We start from the raw sequence: 18,722 nt of genomic DNA on the forward strand, positions 1-18,722 counted from the left end.
AACAAAAAAAAACTTATAAATTTTGTCATTTGGTTTGAGTGGCAAACCAGAATAAGTCACTACACAAATACATACACACACATGTATTAATGTATATACACTCATATCAATCTATTAAAGATTAAGACTGCACTAAGGTTTTTGAGAAACCCTGTACATAATACACTATGAGTTACTTTAAATGGTCTAAATACTCATCTGTCTTATAATATGACACATATTCAAGCTTTGCTTGCTTAGAAGAAAATGAAGTCCTCTAGAAGGGGAGCTCTACAATGTAGGTCAACCTGCTAAAAAACCTGAGTTGGAATGAAATTTTTGAGCACAGAGGGCAGAGTACTCGAACTAAGTTAAAGGACCTGAGTTTTAGTCCCTGCTTGCCCCTGTGTGATCCTGAGCAAATCACTCCATTCTCTGGGTCTCAGTTTCCTCCACTGTAAAATGAGAAGGCTGAACAAGATGAACTCTTAGGTTTCTTCCAGCTCTGACTCCTATGATTCTAACTCTGACCCCGGGACCACACCCTTCATTGCTTTCCCATGTGCCTGCCAAACCATTCAGGGATCTTGGCATAACACACCAACCAGAACTTGAACAACACTGACTGAGCACACAGAAGGCAAATTACCTAGGCAGTTAGGTGGTGCTGGAGCGGAGTCAGAAGGACCTAAGCTCAAATATGACCTCAGACATTTACCAAGCTGTGTAATCTTAGGCAAGTCACTTCAATCTTTGCTTGTCTCAATTTCCTCATTTATAAAATGGGGATAATAATAGCACCTATCTACCAAGGTTGTTGTGAGGATACAAATGAATCAATATTTGTAAAGTACTTTGCAAATCTTAAAAATGCTATGTAATGTAAATGCTAGCTATTATTACTATTTCTATGTATCTGAACTACAATTTTTTTTACTGTAAAGACATGGAGGGTTTATGGAAATAAACATTTCTTTTCTCAGTGTTTTATCTCCAAATTTTGATGGGTCATAGCTTGAAGTATCTCATAGTCTGAATAATATGGCAAACAAACCTCCTTAGACTTTGAATCAGACTAGATGGTTATTTGAGATTTTTCAAGCTTGCCAGGGAACAACTTTTGTGCCTGAAATCAGAGAAACAATTACCTCTAACATAAAAAATACTGTTCCTAGGATCTAAGGAGTTGGTTCAAATCCTATTTCTGAAAGCATATGACCCAGGTGGAACCTGGCTCAAGTGTCTCCCCACTACAGTTGATCCTCTCTATTCAGATGCCAAATGGACCTTCCTAAATCACAGTTCTAACAGTGTTACCCTCACCCTTTGCCATTCCATCAACTCCACTGGCTCCCAATGACTTCCAGGATTAAAAATCCTCTAACTGCTCTTCAAAGCCTCCATAATAGGGAATAGGGCCTCCTACCTTTCCAAGTCTTCTCGACCCATACTCCTTTGTGATCCAACGACAGCAGCTACCTTGAAGCTTCTAATACAAAATACTCCATCTGGCAATTCTGGGCATTTCCAGGTGCTGCCTCCCATGCCTGGAATTCTCCCCCTTTTTATCTCTGTCAACCTTGCTTTTTTCAAGTCTCAGCTAAAATTTTCCCATTCCTCTTCATTTTAATGTCTTCTTTCTGTTGATTATTTACCATTTTCCCTATACGTGTATGTTTGTATGCATATGTGTGTGTATATATACATGTATGTATATGCTTATACATGTACACATGTATACACATATGTGTGTATACATACATACACACACACAAATCTTGCTCTGTGTTTAGTCAGTTCAGTTGTAGCTGACTCTTTGTGGCCTCATTTGGAGTTTTCTTAGTAAAGATACTGGAATGATTTACAATTTCCTTCTCCAGTTCATTTTACAGATAAGAAAACTAAGGCTAACATGGTTAAGTGACTTGTCCAGGGCCTCAGGAAGAAGAGTCTTCCTGACTCCAGGCCCCTCGCGCTATCCGCTGTGCCACCATCTTACATGTACATAGTTATTTGCATGTTGTTTCCCCCATTAGCCAGTGAGTTTCTTGAGAGAAGGAAATATTTTTTCCTTTCTTTATATCCTCAGTACTTAACACAGTGTGAAATGCTGGCTAACTGACTGGCTGATGCTTAGACAAATTATTGAACCTCCCTCAGCCTCAGTTTTCTCACCTGCACAATTAGGAGGTTGGACAGCCTCTAAGGTGCCCCCTGGTTCTAGATCTATAACCTTATGAAATGAGTTTTTATACTAAACTCCCAGATCATTCTACCTTTACCACCAGATACAATCATGAAACCATACACATCTCTAGCTTCTGGCCACAATTTTTATTAAGTAAATAGAGTAAAATGTTAACTCCCCATAACAAAATCAGTTCCCAGAAAAAGACTGGCTAGTTCATGGTTATTTAGCCAGTCATTAAGCATTTGTTAAGTGCCTCCTACGTACCACAGTATTATGGTACCGTGTACCATCAAGCACTGGTGACAATCAAGAAAGTCAAAAAACGCCATCACTGCCCTCAAAGAGATCAGATCTTCATGAGGGAGACAGTATATAAATACCTAGATAAATGCACACTACAAACACCATGGATGGAAGGGAATCCCAATGCCACAAGGAGCAGGGATTTGTAATCAAACCTCGGAACTGTTTTAAATCAACTAGGTGGTACAAGGGACTTAAGAGTTACTCAAACCTGAGTCTGAGTCCTGCCTCAAATGCTTACTGTTGGGATGACCATGGGCAAATCATTTAACCTCTGTCTGCCTCCCGATCTATAAAAGGAGGGTAATAATGGTTCACATAAGGTGATATATGTTAGAAGAGCTTTTCAAACCTCCAAGCACCATGTAAATGCTAGAAGTAGTTATAGTATGTCTGCTAAACTCCAAATATAATGCCTCTTGGTAGCACAGAGGGAGATAGACAGCGACTTGAAGTTCTGGCAGGTCCCAGTCAAGCTAGCCATATTTCAAGTACTGGTTCCCATATATCTATGGCTCTCATTTGAAGACCTGGCTGAGTCAGAAGGATGTCACTGGAGGATCAGACTCATTGCTACACTCTGGATGGCCACTAGGTGGTGAATTGGTTTTCTAGCCATAATCTATGACAACCTACGTTTTAAGACAAGGCACTCTGCATGGGTACTTTTACCCATGGAAGAAAATGTGGATTCTTGAAGTATGTATATACGCTACTGCTACCACTATATCATCTTAGGGTTACAAACAAACTTTATATGCAATTTTTCTTTCAAACCTCATAATAAACCCTTTCAGAAAGTTGCTATGTTATTATCTCTTTCCCCCTTTTTTCAAGGCTGGGTCTCCCTAGCTTGTCCAGACTGGACATGCGGGGGCAGGGGCTAATTCATTCCACTACGGAAATCACATGGAAACTTGGATCTGCTTCATTTTGGGCCAATTTGCCATCCCCTTAGGTAACTTGTGGCACCCCCTTTTTCTGTCCCCTCCCAGAGACTCACCATATCAATGCTGAACTTAGTTAAGATAAGGGACTGGTATCATTCACTGCAATTCAGAACTCCTAAGCTCAAGATCTTCCAGCCTCAGCCTTCCTGGTAGCTGGGATTACAGAGATGTGCCACCACATCTGGCACCATTTCCTCTGTTACAGATCTAGAAACAGAGAAGTTTCTATAAGAAACATTAAGTGTCTTGCCCAAAGTAAAAGGCAGAACCTGGTCTCAAATCCAAATTTTCTGACTCCAAGTCCAGTGTTCTTTCCATAAACCATGCCAACACTCCACAAATCCAGTGAAAGTAAGGAGAAATTTAGGTAAGTACTAAAGAAGCGAAAGGGAAGGGTGGAGGAAGAAGATGCAGGACAAGAGGGTCCATGAAAAAGCAATACAATTTTTTTTTTTTTTGAGAACTAAGAGTCAAATAAACTACAAGCAAAATTGTAGCACACACCCGTCCATTTGTACTATAACATGACCTATCATGAAGTAGTCAGCCACACCTTTAGGTTGTCTAGGTAACTAAACAATCACAGTAAACTTTACCCAGAGTCCTTTCACAGGTAGCTCCTGAAATGTTTTCCTATGACACTCCAATGTGAACAACTCACTTGAAAGGTCTTCTAAAACAATTTCTCTTCCTAATAAGTTTATCTCATAACTGTCTTAGAAATTATATAAAACTCTGTCATACAGACACAGATACACAAAGACACCTTCCACCTGCAATCAAAGCATCTTATTTTTTTTCCTTCTGGCATTTAAAAAATTATATGTACTTTGCAAAAACCAGGGTCTGGACTCTCTAGTCTTTCTGTTTCATAAACAAAGAAAACTTGAAATAAGAGTTAAATTATAGTCTTCCGGGTGATTTAAATTGAATTTTTAAAAATGTTTATAAAGGATAAGGATAGGAAATACAATGGTTTCACTGGTTTAGGGAACTCCCAAGTGAAGAAACTCCTTCTACCAACATAGGTCAGCACTTTCTCTGCAATTTATAGTCTGGGAGTTCCCTGGAGTACAGAGACATTAAATAACCTAGCCTGTCTACTCAGGTCCTAGGTCTTCCTGGCTCCAAGGGAAGCTCTCCATCCATCCAAACCAAAAGCATAAAAAATGTAGCTGCTTTAACCAGATTAAAATGTAACTGGGAAATATTTAACAAAATAAATGAAAATACAATAGACCATAGATAATGTTAATACATGATTTTCCAAGTTAATAAGCAGTGTGCAGGGATCCTCATATTCAGTGGCCCAGCTTCTATTTGAATTTAACACCACTGGTCTAAACCATCCTATTTGTTATTTAAGCTGTATGTATGATAGTTTTAAAAGAATTGCCTAGAATCTTAGGTAATATATTTTGTTGAGTTATGGAAACTGATGCTTTTATTAACTTTTTTAGACTGATTTTTTTTAGACTCCTAGGATTTCCTCCCATCTCTTTACAATCTTTTAAAGATCTTAACATATCTGATAAAAGTTTTTAAATTTCATTTCCATCTAAAACACAAAAGAGAAAGGAGGAGAAAGTCTCCTTAATTAGCAAAAGAAGGAAGATTTAAAAAGCAGAACTATATATACTTTTTTTTCAAATTACAAAAAAATTTGAGGTAGCTACTTCAATGAGATAACACATGTAAAGCAATTTACAAACCTTAAGCTTCTCTAGAAATACCAGCTCTACTGGGCAGAAAGCCAACCTTAGACTCAGGAAGATCTGTGCTCAAGTTCCCTCTTCAACGGTTATAGGACAGTGGCAAAGTCACGTAACCTCCCAAGCAATTCTCTAAGATTCTAAATTATAAGTGAGTTGCCAATTTACATTGGAGTGGGGAATTTTGACGCCAATATTACAACAATGAAATTACAGGTCCAGACACCCCCCTCCCCAAAAAAACTAGTATATTTTACACTAACCATTCATTTTGAGAAGACAAGTTGAGTTATGGCCAAAATTCAAGTCAAATCTACCACATGCTACATGGGAATCACTGTGCAAGGACAGTGGACATATGAACAAGATTCTCACAGGATGAGAAAACAAAGATAGGCTGCAATCTGAATCACATGGATAACTGAAGGATGATATTTTTCAACTGGCAGCATACAAAAGACAAGTCAGGTCACAATCATTCCCTACCCCACACCCCAAAAATAAGTTTTGCCTTCAGTCTTTAGATCTCATCATTGCAAAGGGACTTAAAGATTATTTAGTCTCATCCCTTTATTTTCCAGGTGTGGAAAATGAGGCTACTAGGTTAAGAGACTTCCCCCAAGGACACACAACCCAGGTGGGGGAGCAGAGATGGGACTGAGATTGAAGTACTCCAGATCCAGGGCTACAATGCTATGTGGTCCTGGCAGGGTATGCAAAGGGCTCTCTAATGAACTCCTACACACTAACTTTGACATTCAAATAGCACTGATTAAATGTAACCTTGTCCTTACATATTTTCCCAATTAGACTGTGGATGGGGAGGGAGGAAAGGAAGGAAGGAAGGAAGGAAAGCTTTATCAAAAACTATGTGGCAAGCACTAGGGATTTAAAGTGAAAAAGTTAGTCTCTGCTTTCAAAGAGTTCATAATGTAAGCGAGGCAGACAACACATAAAAGCAATTCATCTGTAGGACATAGGAAAATCCTTGGCAGTCCTGAGCATGTAGTAGTATCAGGGAGGATGGCAAGGCCCAGGAGTCCTTAGACTTTTTATGTCCTCCATAATGCCTTTTAAACAGCAGAAAATCAACAAAAATGTGCTGAAGTAATTAATGAAAAGTTTAATTGACTTTAAATTTATCAAGAGTTGACAATACCTCAACATACTTTCCAAAGTGCTACCTTATGGCCTCATGAGCAGAGTTTGAAAACAAGATTAAGAACCACAACTGTGTAACTGAGCTATGTCAATGACCAAGCATCATTGTTCACAAGAACAGGATTGTGCTGAACTTGTACTCTGATCTATTATCTTCCTGTGGAGATGGCAAGCAGAGGTACACAGTGATTTGGCGAAGGTCAGACTTCCAACTGGTTAAAGGGCTAGGAACAGAACTGAAAGTTCTCTCCTTTCCTACCCCTCTAGCTTTCCACTCTAGTGAAAATGCATTTCTTTATTTTATTTATTTGTTTTTTTAATGAACTAACAAAATTCATTAGGTGACTGTATAAAACTTTAATGGGCCAAACTATAGCGAGAATTGACCCCTTTCAATTTATCTCAAGTTCAACAAGATGAATGAGTTGTATTCTTTATTGAGATTACATATACATCCTTACAAATGTCCCACCATAGGAGAAATTCGATTATGGAGGGAAAGAGGGAGAGCTGTTCCAAATTTAGAGGCCTAAACTTGTGGCCAAATAGGGTGTGGTGCATGCAAGTAGACCTTGTGTAAATAAGGAGCAGGTAGGGACAAAGGCACAGTGCCTGAGAATTCTGTATAAGGCAGATAAATGCTCAAAAGCAACACAGCTCAAAAATCTTGTCACCCTCACACTCACTGAGATTAGAAGGACTCTGGGACAATTCTAATGGCCTGCTGGTTGGTCAAGGCAGACCTCAATGCAGCTGTCAAAGTGATCTTGCTAAAATGGAGGTCTGACCACGTCACCCTCTCCCCTACCTCCTGGGACTTCAGCTCAGGTCCTTGATGTGCTTAAACTCAACACCAACCAATATTCTTTTCATTAAACTTTCTGACCAGAGATAACTACAGTAGAACTATTACTTGTCATGATCTGTATGATCATCATAATTCTATTAACACCACCTAAAAATGACTTTTGAAGTCACTCTGGAGCCCTAATGACTTACTTAAAACTCCAGACTGCTTACTGCTAAGCCAGGTCTTTCCCATTCTATTGGCACAATGAATTTTTTGAGCCTAATCACAGGACTTTACATTCATCCCTGTTAAAATGTCCTCTTGCTGGTTTAAATCCATCATTTCAATCAGTCAAGATCAGTTTGAATCCTGATTGTGTTCTACTGTTTGAATTGCCACTCCCAGCTTTGTGTCTTTGGTAGAGCTGGTTTGGCCAACTCTTATTTATTCAGGAGATATTTCACTCATTAAGCCATATTTACAGAGCAACTATTATGTTCATAGTAAGAGAGGCACAGGGAATGGGTGGATTAGTAAGTGTGGAAAAAAATGAAACACAGTTACTGCCACGGAAGTGCAGCCCCTACTTGGCAAAAAAGAATAAAATATAACTCTGTTATATAAATTTAGTTACATAAATAATTTTAAAATGAATACAGCAAAGAATCTGACTTTATAAAGAAGAGCCCAAGCCCAGGAGGGAAACTTCTTTGCTGAAGACCAAACAGGTCACTGGTGACAAAGTATTAAAACCAGTGTTCCAGCCAGCACATGAAGATGCCTCCTTGACATTCCCCAGATAGGAAATTCACCAATTCACAAGGTACAAATATATCTGTGGGTGAGGATTCTCATTCCAATTTCTGTAAAACCTTCAATTCAAATTAAGAGACTTAATCCTACAACATAAAGGCACATGCTAGCAGCTGGAGATAAAAAGAAAAAAATGGTGAAGCAGATTCTGTCCTCAATAAGTTTCCTTTCTACTAGAAAAAAGAAGGCAGTCCCTCTTCCTCCCAGTTGTTGTTCAGTCGTTTTTCAGTCGTTTCTGACTCTTCATGACCCTATGTAGGGCTTTCTTGGTAAAGATACTGGAGTGGTTTTTCATTTCCTTCTCCACCTCACTTTACAGATGAGGAAACTGAGGCAAACAGGGTTAAATAACTTGGCCAGGGTCACACAGCTAGTAAGTAACTGAGGCTAGATTTGAACTACGGAAGACGAGTCTTCCACTCCAGACCTGGAACTCTATCCACTATGGTGCCACCTACCTCTATATAGTAGATACTACATACATGGCTTACTCTCTTAAGTTTATGCTATTTGGTCAGCTTGCATGCATTTTTCTACTATGCAGTAAATGTATTGTTGGCTATTATCCTGACATTAATAATAAGCTTATGTGGAATTACAAATACTTGAACTGGCTCATTTGCTAATTCTGTCAATCATCTGTGCCTTGAAAGTCAGTGTAGTAGACAAAGGGCTGGTCTTAGAGTCTGGAACTAATCACCAAGTATTTATTAAGCATTTACTATGTGTCCAGCATTGTGCTAAGCTCCAAAAGTACAAAAGGGGTCAAAAACAGTCCCTGTCCTCCAGGAATTTGTATTCTAGTGATAGAGTTAATTAGTCTTGTCCATCTCTTTATGACCCTGTTTGGGGTTTTCTCAGCAAAGACACTAGAGTAGTTTGTCATGTCCTTCTCCAGCTTATTTTACAGATGAAAATGAGGCAAACGGCTAAAATGACTTGCCCAGGGACACACAGTTAGTAAATGTTTTGAACCCACATTTGGACTCAGGTCCTCCTGACCAGCACTCTATCCACTGAGCCACCAAAGCTGCCCTAAACAGTAGAGACAATGTGTAAATAAATAAGTTTATAGAAGAGAGACACAAATTAGAAAGAAGGTAACTATACATAGTAGCAGTGTGCCTTTGGGCAAACTATTGGTAACTTATCAAAAATGAAGAATGAATTTTCACCCTGGAAATTTCCTATATTGATGACATCACATATCTGGTTCTCTGCCTTGAATAATACAAACCAAGTCTCTTCCTACTGTCCTCTATTACCAAAGATTTAAAAAAAATTTGAACTTAAGTAATAAATTAGTTAAATTCAATAGAGGCAGCTAGAAGGCATAGTGAATGGCCACCAGGACTCGTCTAATGAAGAAATGACTTCAAATCCATCCTCAGACGCTTACTAGCTACGCGACACTGGGTGAGTCCGTCTCTGTTTGCTTCATAAAATGGGGCTAATACTAGTACCTTCCTCACAGGGTTGTTGTGAAGATCAAATGAAATCTTATCAGTGAAACATTTAGCACAGTGCCTGGCACATATTATGTGTTATATAAATGCCCATTTCCTTTCCTTTCCCACCTAAAATGGGGATTTCCATATACACAATGTAAGAAAAGGATGTACATGAAACTGCAGATCTCTAGTATGCATAATTTGCTTTTCTTTTAAATGTATAGTAAGTCTAACGTAACTTTTAAAGCTATTCTACTTGTCTTGATTCTTTCTGGCCTTCCTTTTGTGAATTTCTTTTTAAAAAGATGCTCAATGGATTCTATGTCTCTGTCTCCTCTAACCTCTAACCTCTAATCCCCTCATACCCTCCTCACTGGAAAAAATATCTGTAATAAATATGCACAGTCAAGCAAAATAACTTTTCACATTAGCTGTTCTCAAAACTGTATGTCTTATTTTGCATCATGGGTCTATCACCTTTCTCAAGATATGGGCTAACAACAAGATATCTTATCCTCTGGAATTGTAGCTGGTCACTGCATTGATCAACATTATTAAACTTTCTAAAGTTGTTTATTTTATATAAAGTTGTTGTTATTGTAGAGACTGTTTTCCCAGTTCTTATCACTTCACTCTGCACACAGACAGTTAATCAAGGTGTGTAACCACTTTTGCACCAGGGAACCAAGTATATAGGTTAGATTTCAGTTTAATGTTTTATTTACCAAAATAAAAAATGGACAAAGACATGGATTTATAAAACATTACTGTGTACTTTATTTTCTTAGGAAGGTCTGTTGCTATACTGTACTATGTGCTCTTTGGATGTATAATAAAAATCCAGATTGACTAAAATACTCAGGGCATGTGGTACTCTGGTTCACTGAGGGTTAATACCTAAACCATATTATTACAATTTCTTGCTTTTTTAAGTACCACAAGTGGGACATAACTTAATCTTTCTTTGATGACTCAGCATCTCATGGTACATTAGGGGCACTGCCTTGAGCATCAATTTTCACTGGAAGCTGATTCACCATCCTACTTCATGAAATGAAAATGCTCTATGGACTTTCTCTTCTTCTTTCCTTCCTTCCCTCCCTCTCTGTCTGTCTGTCTGTCTCTCCTTCCACCACTGATCCCTTCATACCTACTCTACTGGGAAAAAAAATTGTGTAATAAATATTCAAAATGAAGGAAGTGGGGTTGAATACATACAGACACCAAGACATCCAATATTTTTACCCCCAGCCACCTACCAAGGTATATGACATGCATTTAGTAAATGCTTGTCCAATGAATGCTGAGCAAGGGATAGGAAGTAGCATGAATGTGGAGGAAGAGACCATTACTAACCTCTCTCCCCCAGGAGGTACTAATGGAGGCTGTCACCCAGGACTGGTGCACAAGAGCCCCAAGCAGCAGCAATGCCCCCCAGACCAATGGCTTTGCGTTCGACCCATCTGTCCCCTTATTTCCCCCACATCCAATCTCTCCTGTTGTTCAGAGGAGTAGCTGACACTGCATCCGACCCCCATCTCCTTCTAGACAGTTCCCTAAAGTAGAACCAGAAAAGAGAGTTCTTATCACTAAAGTCCCTGGGTACTGCCAAATGATTTAACATAAAAACTAGATATAGTTCTATCATTCATGACACAAAAGAAATTATGAATAACCTGTGCAGCCCTTTGTCTTTTCTACATTCTATTCAAACTTGCCATCTGAACCATTGGGCTTTTTACCATTTGCCCTTCTACAGTACCCTAAGAATGACTGGGCCTTTCCATCTGCCCTGGACCTGAACCCTCTTCCACAACTTGGCTCCCTCTATTACAATATGACTTCCTCAAGAGCTATGAGGGCCTTGCTTTGGTTATTTGTATCCCCAGAACTTTGCGCAGTTTTGTACAATAAGCAAGCCTTTAATTACACCTTTTCAATTCATTAATTTATGAATAAATTTTGTTTTGAAACATTCATTCCCTCAACAAGAAGATTCCTTAATCTCCCCCAGGAAATACTTCCAGATGTGGAAGAGCAATCACATCACCATCAGAAATTCTTTCTTATGTCTAACTTAAATCCCTCAGGCTACAGGACAGATAGAAAACATCTGCATTCAAGTCACACATTTGCTAGTATCACAGATTTTTATTATCTTAAACTAAAATAACTACTACCCTTTGGTTCAATCTCTTATTCAACTCCAACATCACCTGAATTCAACTTGGTTTTACTTGATTAAAACAAAAAAATACTGCATACATCATATTGAACATGTCAAGGAACTTTTTGGTGGGAAGAGGAGAGGGAAAGACACAGAGATTCTAGATTTTTCCATTTTCTTAATTTATTATTGGCATAATTTGAACACTTCTTATCTTTCCATATTTCTAAGTTTTCATTTGTAATATATGGGCAGTAACTACTGCCCATAAGGCTACTGTGAAGAGAGCACCTTACCAAATTTAAAGCATTATGTAAAATGAGCATTATATAAATTATAAATATATTAATATTATCAACATTAATATAAAAGTGCTTTGAAATTTTCTAAAGGGAAAAAATTTTTAAAAAACCAAACCATTAGTTGGGTTGTGTCACACACAGCCCTAAAAAATCTAGTCATAAAAAAATTATTAAATAACTACAAAAGTAGGTTACTTAGTTAAAACCATCCACTGTTGGAAAACTTTTTTTAAAGAAAGTAAAGGAAACCTATAACGGAAAACTAAATTTAACAAGTATTTCCTTGCTTTAACCTAGCAAATCCATCCGTTTCACCCCAAAATGTGTACAATTTTCAAATGCACAAAAAATAACAGATGATGTTTACAGGATTTAGGGCTGAAGGAAAAGTGGCCTGGAGTCAGAGAACTTGGTTCATATACAAGGTCTCTGATGCTTACTTCTGCATAACTCTAGACATCAGGTAAATGAGGGTGTTCAACAAAATGGTCTCTGGATCTCTGATCTTATAACCATGTACCCCATCCCTCTCATTTCATAGATAAGGAAACTGATATTCACTGGGGAGAAGTCCAAGGTCACAAGGTTGGGGAGTGGCACAGAAATGATTTGAACTCAGGTCTTCAGCTGCCAAACGAAGGTTTTTATACCATGCTGCTTTCATTTAATGGCTTTGAATTCAATGGGTAGCTAAAGAGATTGGTCCTCAGGATCTTTGGCTAGTGTGGTGGAAAAGGACAAAAAAAGAGGGGAGGATGGTTAGGAGAAAACTATATTATGATGACAAGATTTCACAGAACACATACTTCAAGGGCAGGTCAACAGCCTGGATGACAATAAAAAGAAAATTTGAGGATGTTTTGAGCAATCACATCTATGTTAAGGGTGTGGATCTATGATTTCCTCGTATATGGAACTGCAGGTACCATTGCCTATCTGCCTGGGGTACTGAGAGGTTAAGTGATTTGCCCATGATCACATGGTAGCTGTTAGAGGTATTATTTGAACTCAGAACTTCCAAACTGAGAACCCTGTCTATTCTGCCAGGCTATCCTCTTAATGAATGAATCAGAACTTAATAATAACCCATCCATCCTCTTAATACAGGACAAAATGATCTGAGAATTAAGCACTCTACAAATTCTGTGAAAATTACTTTCATCAGAAGTTTCAAACATTGGAGTAAAAATTGTAATAATCCCTTGAAATTAACAAGGAAGACTAGGGCTTAATTTCTTACTGCTTTCTATTTACATTGGCTACAAAAAAAATGGACCCTTAAAAAAATGTGCTCACTGATTACAGATAGAGCTCTACCCCTAAGCTATTAACAGAGGCTTTCATTCTCCTGCCACCATTTTGGAGACATAATATGGTAATTAAGATTAGTGTTAATGGAACATACCTGCCAAAAGCCAGCTGGTATAGAGAAGAAAAGCAAAGGCACTCCAAAGTTCACTGATTTCACAGTCTCCTGATAATGCAGACATCAAATTATTCAGCACAACAACAAGGTCATTCAATTGCACTAACTATGTGAGCTGCTTCTACCATTTGAAGGTAAAATGTATTTCTGAAAGTCTTCATTACACTCCCTACACAGAAGGTTGGTGTTAAACCTGCACCTTTTAGGAAAAAGTGACTTAAAAGTACTCAAACTCTTCACCTCCTACCCAGAAGAGCTATGAATCAAAATTTTTGATAGAAGAAAAGTCATACATTCTTGATAGATGCCACAATTCTGAATTCTAGCTACTGAAGAGATATTAGAGAGAAGATTGAGCTGTTCCTGGTACACCACCAACTAACTCCCAACCATCCACACAAATGGTGAGGATGACCCTAAATATTGGGTAGTTCCCCCAAACTTCTTCAGTTTGGGCTTTAGGTGAATATTTGCCCACACATCTTAGTTTCCTTTAAGCAGATGGTAAAGGCAATTTATGTTCCCTGAGGATGTGAGCAAGGAAGCTGAAGAAGTGAGGCTCCATATTCGAGGAATGGGGTGGGGGCGTGGGGAGAACAAAGAAGTAAATAATTCACTTTTGGAAAACTAACTTTGCCAAGTCTGAAGATAAACCAAACACTGCTATGATACACCATTAAGTCCCTGAATGCCATTGCAGCTTGCTAGATAGGACAGACATAGAAAATAAGGAAAAGGAGGGACCTTCATAAAGGAATTGACTACTGCTCTTGTTTCTGCTGCTGTCATACCATGAACACCATGAATCCCAATTTCACCAAAAAAACCAAACACAGCTGGAACTTATAGCCAACAAGAAATGACAAAACAGAGACATATATTTCTATCATCTCAAACTGGTAATTCGTCATTTCCAAGAGAATGGAGGAGAAAACAAATAGAAGGAAATAAAATGATCCAGCCCACAGAACTTCTCATTTTCCAGAATGAGGTCATCCATTGTGAACTGTGAGAAAAACTCACCTTTTTTACAATTAAGGAACAGTGGTGGGAAAAACAAATGATAATTGGGGACCTACCTTGTAGAAGGGCTCCGTTTCTCTTGAAAAAGGTGCTTCCCGGCCAGATGGGAGGACCTGATGTGCTTAAAAAAGAATAAGAAATGAGCATTAAGTCCATTTTATTTGCACTCAGGCTTTCATCAGCACTATTATTTGCACACAAAAATTCTAAAAAAGCCACAAGAAGTATTTTCTGAATTTTGTATTCCTTATTACCTTAGGTAAGTACACTGCTCTCTCATTAAAACTACCTTTTGCCTTTCACTAACTTCAGTGTGTTTGTGTGTAATCTCTGCCTCTTTCCTTGAATCACAATATTGTACACTCATGGGGACTTATTACTACTTTCTTTATATGTATTTTTCTTTTTATGTAAATTACTGAATTTTTTTGGTTTCATGGTTTTAGCTCCCAGCCTCATATATGGGCTGTCCCATAAGTCTTAGTGCTATTCTAATCTTTAATAGCATTTTTATATTATTTAATAATAATATTATTATTAATATAACCAAGACTTTTGGGATGTAATATGTCTTATCAATTTCATGCATTAAAGAACTGCATTCTGTCTTCTCCACAAGACTTAAAAGATGTGCCTACAACCATAGTTTCAGAAGACAGATGGGGGGAAAGGAGAAAAATAGAAAGATTTCACAGAAACTCCAGCTGCTTTTAACAGCTGAAAATTTACCCTATTTTTAAATAAGTAATGAGATGAAATGCACTACAGTGAACTAAGGGTATCTGAGTCAGGAAAACTGAGTTTCAAGTCCCACCTGTACTCCATAAGTAATCTTGGGCAAGTCACTTAATCCTTGAGTATCAGGGTACTCATAACTCTAAGGTACAGGACAACAGCTAACCTGTATTGGTAAAGGAAATTTCCTTGCTGAGAACTTCCTAGCCTAATAAAATCACAGGTCCAGACAGGAAAAAAAATTATACCAAGATGATCTTGATAAATACTGAGACTTAAATAGGGAATGAAGAAGTCTTTTGAAGCAAGGAATGGTTTAGATCAATTTCAGAAAACTCAGCCAAAAACACTGCTATATCAAACCCAAAATACCATGAAAATTAGTTCTGCACAAGAGAATGTTATTAATCTCTTTGTATATGTGTGTGTGCTTGTATACAAATATATGAATCTAAATATGTTGGATGGAATAAGAGACCAGCACATTAGAGTGTATATGAGGTACAAGATATCTAAAGGATAAGCAGACTTGCAGTACAACAGAACATTTCATCTATTTTTTAAAACCAGAAGCAGTGGCCAGATGATAACTTAATAAGGCAACATGGTATATAGTGTATACATGGAATTTTGGCCTGGGAATCAGAAGATCTGAGTTCGAGTCTCAGGTCTGTTACATTACTACATGACTAACCTGGACATAGTCCCAGTTTTTCTTATGTGTTTTAGCTAACTTCAAGGGCTCTTCCATTTTAACCCTCCTACACTAAGTCCACGCAAAGCCATATATATAGTATTCACTCAGACTTAAAAGAGTTAGGGTACTTAATATACAAAAAGATCCTCAAATGTTAAAATTATGTGAAGCATGTCAGGATACAAAACATGCCTTAATATTAATTTTTTAAACAATGAGTATATTTTTTAAAACCATATGAAACGAAAACAATAAAATAATGGCAGTTTGTGTAGTGTTTTGGAGGGTTAGAAAGATAGTGTAAGGTATATTCTTGTTTTACAGTTAGTCAATAAATATTTATTAAATATCCATCATGTATCAGGCACTGTGCTAAGCACTAGGGATACAAAGAAAGACAAAAGACCCTGCTGCTCTCAAGGAGGTCAGAATCAAAAGGAGGAAACAAGTGGATAAATATGTACAAACAAGCTATAGAGAGGATGAGTAGGAAGTAAATAAGAGGGGAAAGGTACTACAATTAAGAGGGGTTTGGAAAGGATTCCTGCAGAAGATGGGGAAAGAGTGGGCAAAGTCATTTACCCAACATCATACAACTAATAAGAGCTGGAGCCAGGTGATCTGACTCTCAATGAAGCATTGTTTCCATTATCAGTATACTGCAGTGCAGATAAAAATACATCTGATATATGTGCTGTGGTTTTTACTGTTTTCTCTGTCTTTACTGCTTCCTCCTCTCCGTAAACAGATTTGCAAGCCAAAGAAGGGGGCCAAGATTTGCACTAACAACAGATGGACCTACTGTGGTGCTTCTACCTAAGGGCTGGGAATCAGTAAACATATTTCTCTTCTACCTGACTCCAGCTCTCCAAACATCTGAGGTTCAAAGAAAAAACTAATTAAAAGGCATAAAATTGCTTTAAATTATCTCAAAGTCCTACCCTTCTGCAAGAAGTCTTTACCAGTACTTTCTTAATCTAAGTGCCTTCCCATGGAGACTATCTCAGCTGATCCTATGTATATCTTGTTTGTCTACAGTTGTTTGCATGATGTCTCCCCTCTTAGACTGTGAAATCCTTGAGAGCAAGGGACTGGTTTTGGCCCTTCTTTGTATCCCTAGAACTTAGCATAGTGCCTGATACCTAGTAGAGCTCAGTGAATTCTTGTGGACTTAACCACCCTAGCAGATAAACCAGTAGTTTTACAACCTGCTTCTCATTAGAAAAGAGTAAACAGCAATTTCTCTACTACTAACATTGCTTCCTGTGATTTACAGAAGTTGTTTATGATTTGGATTGCATGTGTTTCTTTAAACATTGCTGTCACCAAGGACTTGCTAACTGAAGTATTATCTTAGATTTCCTCAGAATATACAGAGGCCACTCCCCCATCAGACCATTCAGAACACTGCTTTATTCTGACTTTTCGGAAGAGGAAGTGACATTAGAGGGATAGAAAAGGCAGAAGGCAAATTCTGTTCGTTCATTCATATGTTCAATATTTACTGAGTCAGCAAAGGTACTTTACTAAGGTAGTAAGTCCCTACTATGTGCAGGATTCTAAGTCCTGGAGAAGAAAAACATGACGACCTATGCAATCAATACATTTTTGTTTTAGATTTTCTCAATTTGTAAACATTAAGATGCTTTCTGAGTAATTCAGATATGTAAGACAAGGATGCCAACATTCTTCTAGAAGCCACTGCTGTGCCAGGTATAGCCTTGGCACAGGTACCAAGCATAGAAGCATATGCTAGTAGAGGCTGAGGTTGGGGATCACTGAATTTCTGAGTTCTGAGCCACAGCTGCGCTAAAAGTAACAGGGTGTCTACACTAAGTTTAGTACTATTATAGTCCAGTAGAGTGATCAGTGGGGAGCAAAGGGATACTAAGTTGCCTGTAGGGGGGCAAGGCAAAGCATATCAAGTTACAAAAAGAGAGGAGGTTAAAGCTTCAGTACCTTTTAATACTGGCATTGGCAAATGCATTTGTAAGCCTAGGTGAGATAGAGAGGCCAAGTCCTTTTTTTTTTTTTTTTTTAAGTCACTTTTCTGGTACTTTTTTTTTTATAATTCTGGTAATTTCCGGTAATTCCAGCAATCTTGGTAATTTGTGGGTCCTGCCTCACGTATCAGGCACACAATTTATTTAAGTTACTTCACCAATGGGAGAGATAAGTTTGTCCTGAATTATCGATTCAATTCAGCAACAAACATTTATTATGTATGTCAGGTTCTATGCCAGATGGTGGAAGATACAAAAGTAAAACCAAAACAACAACAAAAGTAGTCCTTGACCTCAGGTAGCCTACATTCTACTGAGTAAGTACATACAACAGATAGGTATGTAAGCAAATGCATTATCTTTTCAAAGTAATTTCAAGGAGAGGGGTTAAAAACTGGGGTTTGGGGATTCAGGACAGAGTTCACATAGGAGGTGGTGCATACGGTAGCTGCTTGTCCTTCGTTCTCGAAGATGACCATGACATCAGGAAGGTGATGCCATGAATTGCAAGTGAACTGAATTTAAGTGAGGCAGAGCTGCGCAAAATCACCAGCTTCACTTTCTCCTCCAGAGCCATCTGGATCCAACGGCAACATTTAGTTGAGGACAACTGGAGATGTTCCCCCACCCCCATTAAGTCAGTTTGACCAGAATGGAGAATATATGAGGGGAATTGATATGAAGTTAAGTATGGTACCCATGGATAACCCACAGGTGATAGAATCAAATTGAAACACTTTAAGTAGAGGATTTCATCTTATATCCCAAAGAAAACAGGGAACCATGGGAGAGTTGAACTGTGGTAAAGTGGTCAGACGTGTTGAAAATGGACTGGAAACAGGAAGGATTGGAAGCAGGAACATCTACTGCAGTGGCCCAGGAAAGAGGCAGTGATAGCTTGATCTAAGATGGAGGCTGTATGAATGGAGAGGAGGAGATATTGTGGAGGCAGAAATGACAGGATTTGGCCAGTGACTGGACCAGAGAGTGGAGGAAAAGATGAAAGGAAGAATTAAGTA

The 18,722-nt window shown here is 38.2% G+C and overlaps 1 protein-coding gene across 11 annotated transcripts in view; it reads right to left on the reverse strand.

The window, feature by feature from the left end:
* FOXN3 (forkhead box N3) overlaps positions 1–18,722 on the reverse strand; it is a 511,610-nt gene that overhangs the window by 132,358 nt on the left and 360,530 nt on the right. For all 11 annotated transcript variants that reach the window (XM_072622993.1, XM_072622991.1, XM_072622984.1 and 8 more), the window contains exon 4: positions 14,325–14,389. In XM_072622993.1, coding sequence (XP_072479094.1) covers positions 14,325–14,389 — 65 coding nt within the window. The remainder of the gene's footprint in view (positions 1–14,324; positions 14,390–18,722) is intronic.

This window comes from Notamacropus eugenii, chromosome 7 (assembly GCF_028372415.1).
Source record: "Notamacropus eugenii isolate mMacEug1 chromosome 7, mMacEug1.pri_v2, whole genome shotgun sequence".
Classification (NCBI taxonomy): domain Eukaryota; kingdom Metazoa; phylum Chordata; class Mammalia; order Diprotodontia; family Macropodidae; genus Notamacropus; species Notamacropus eugenii.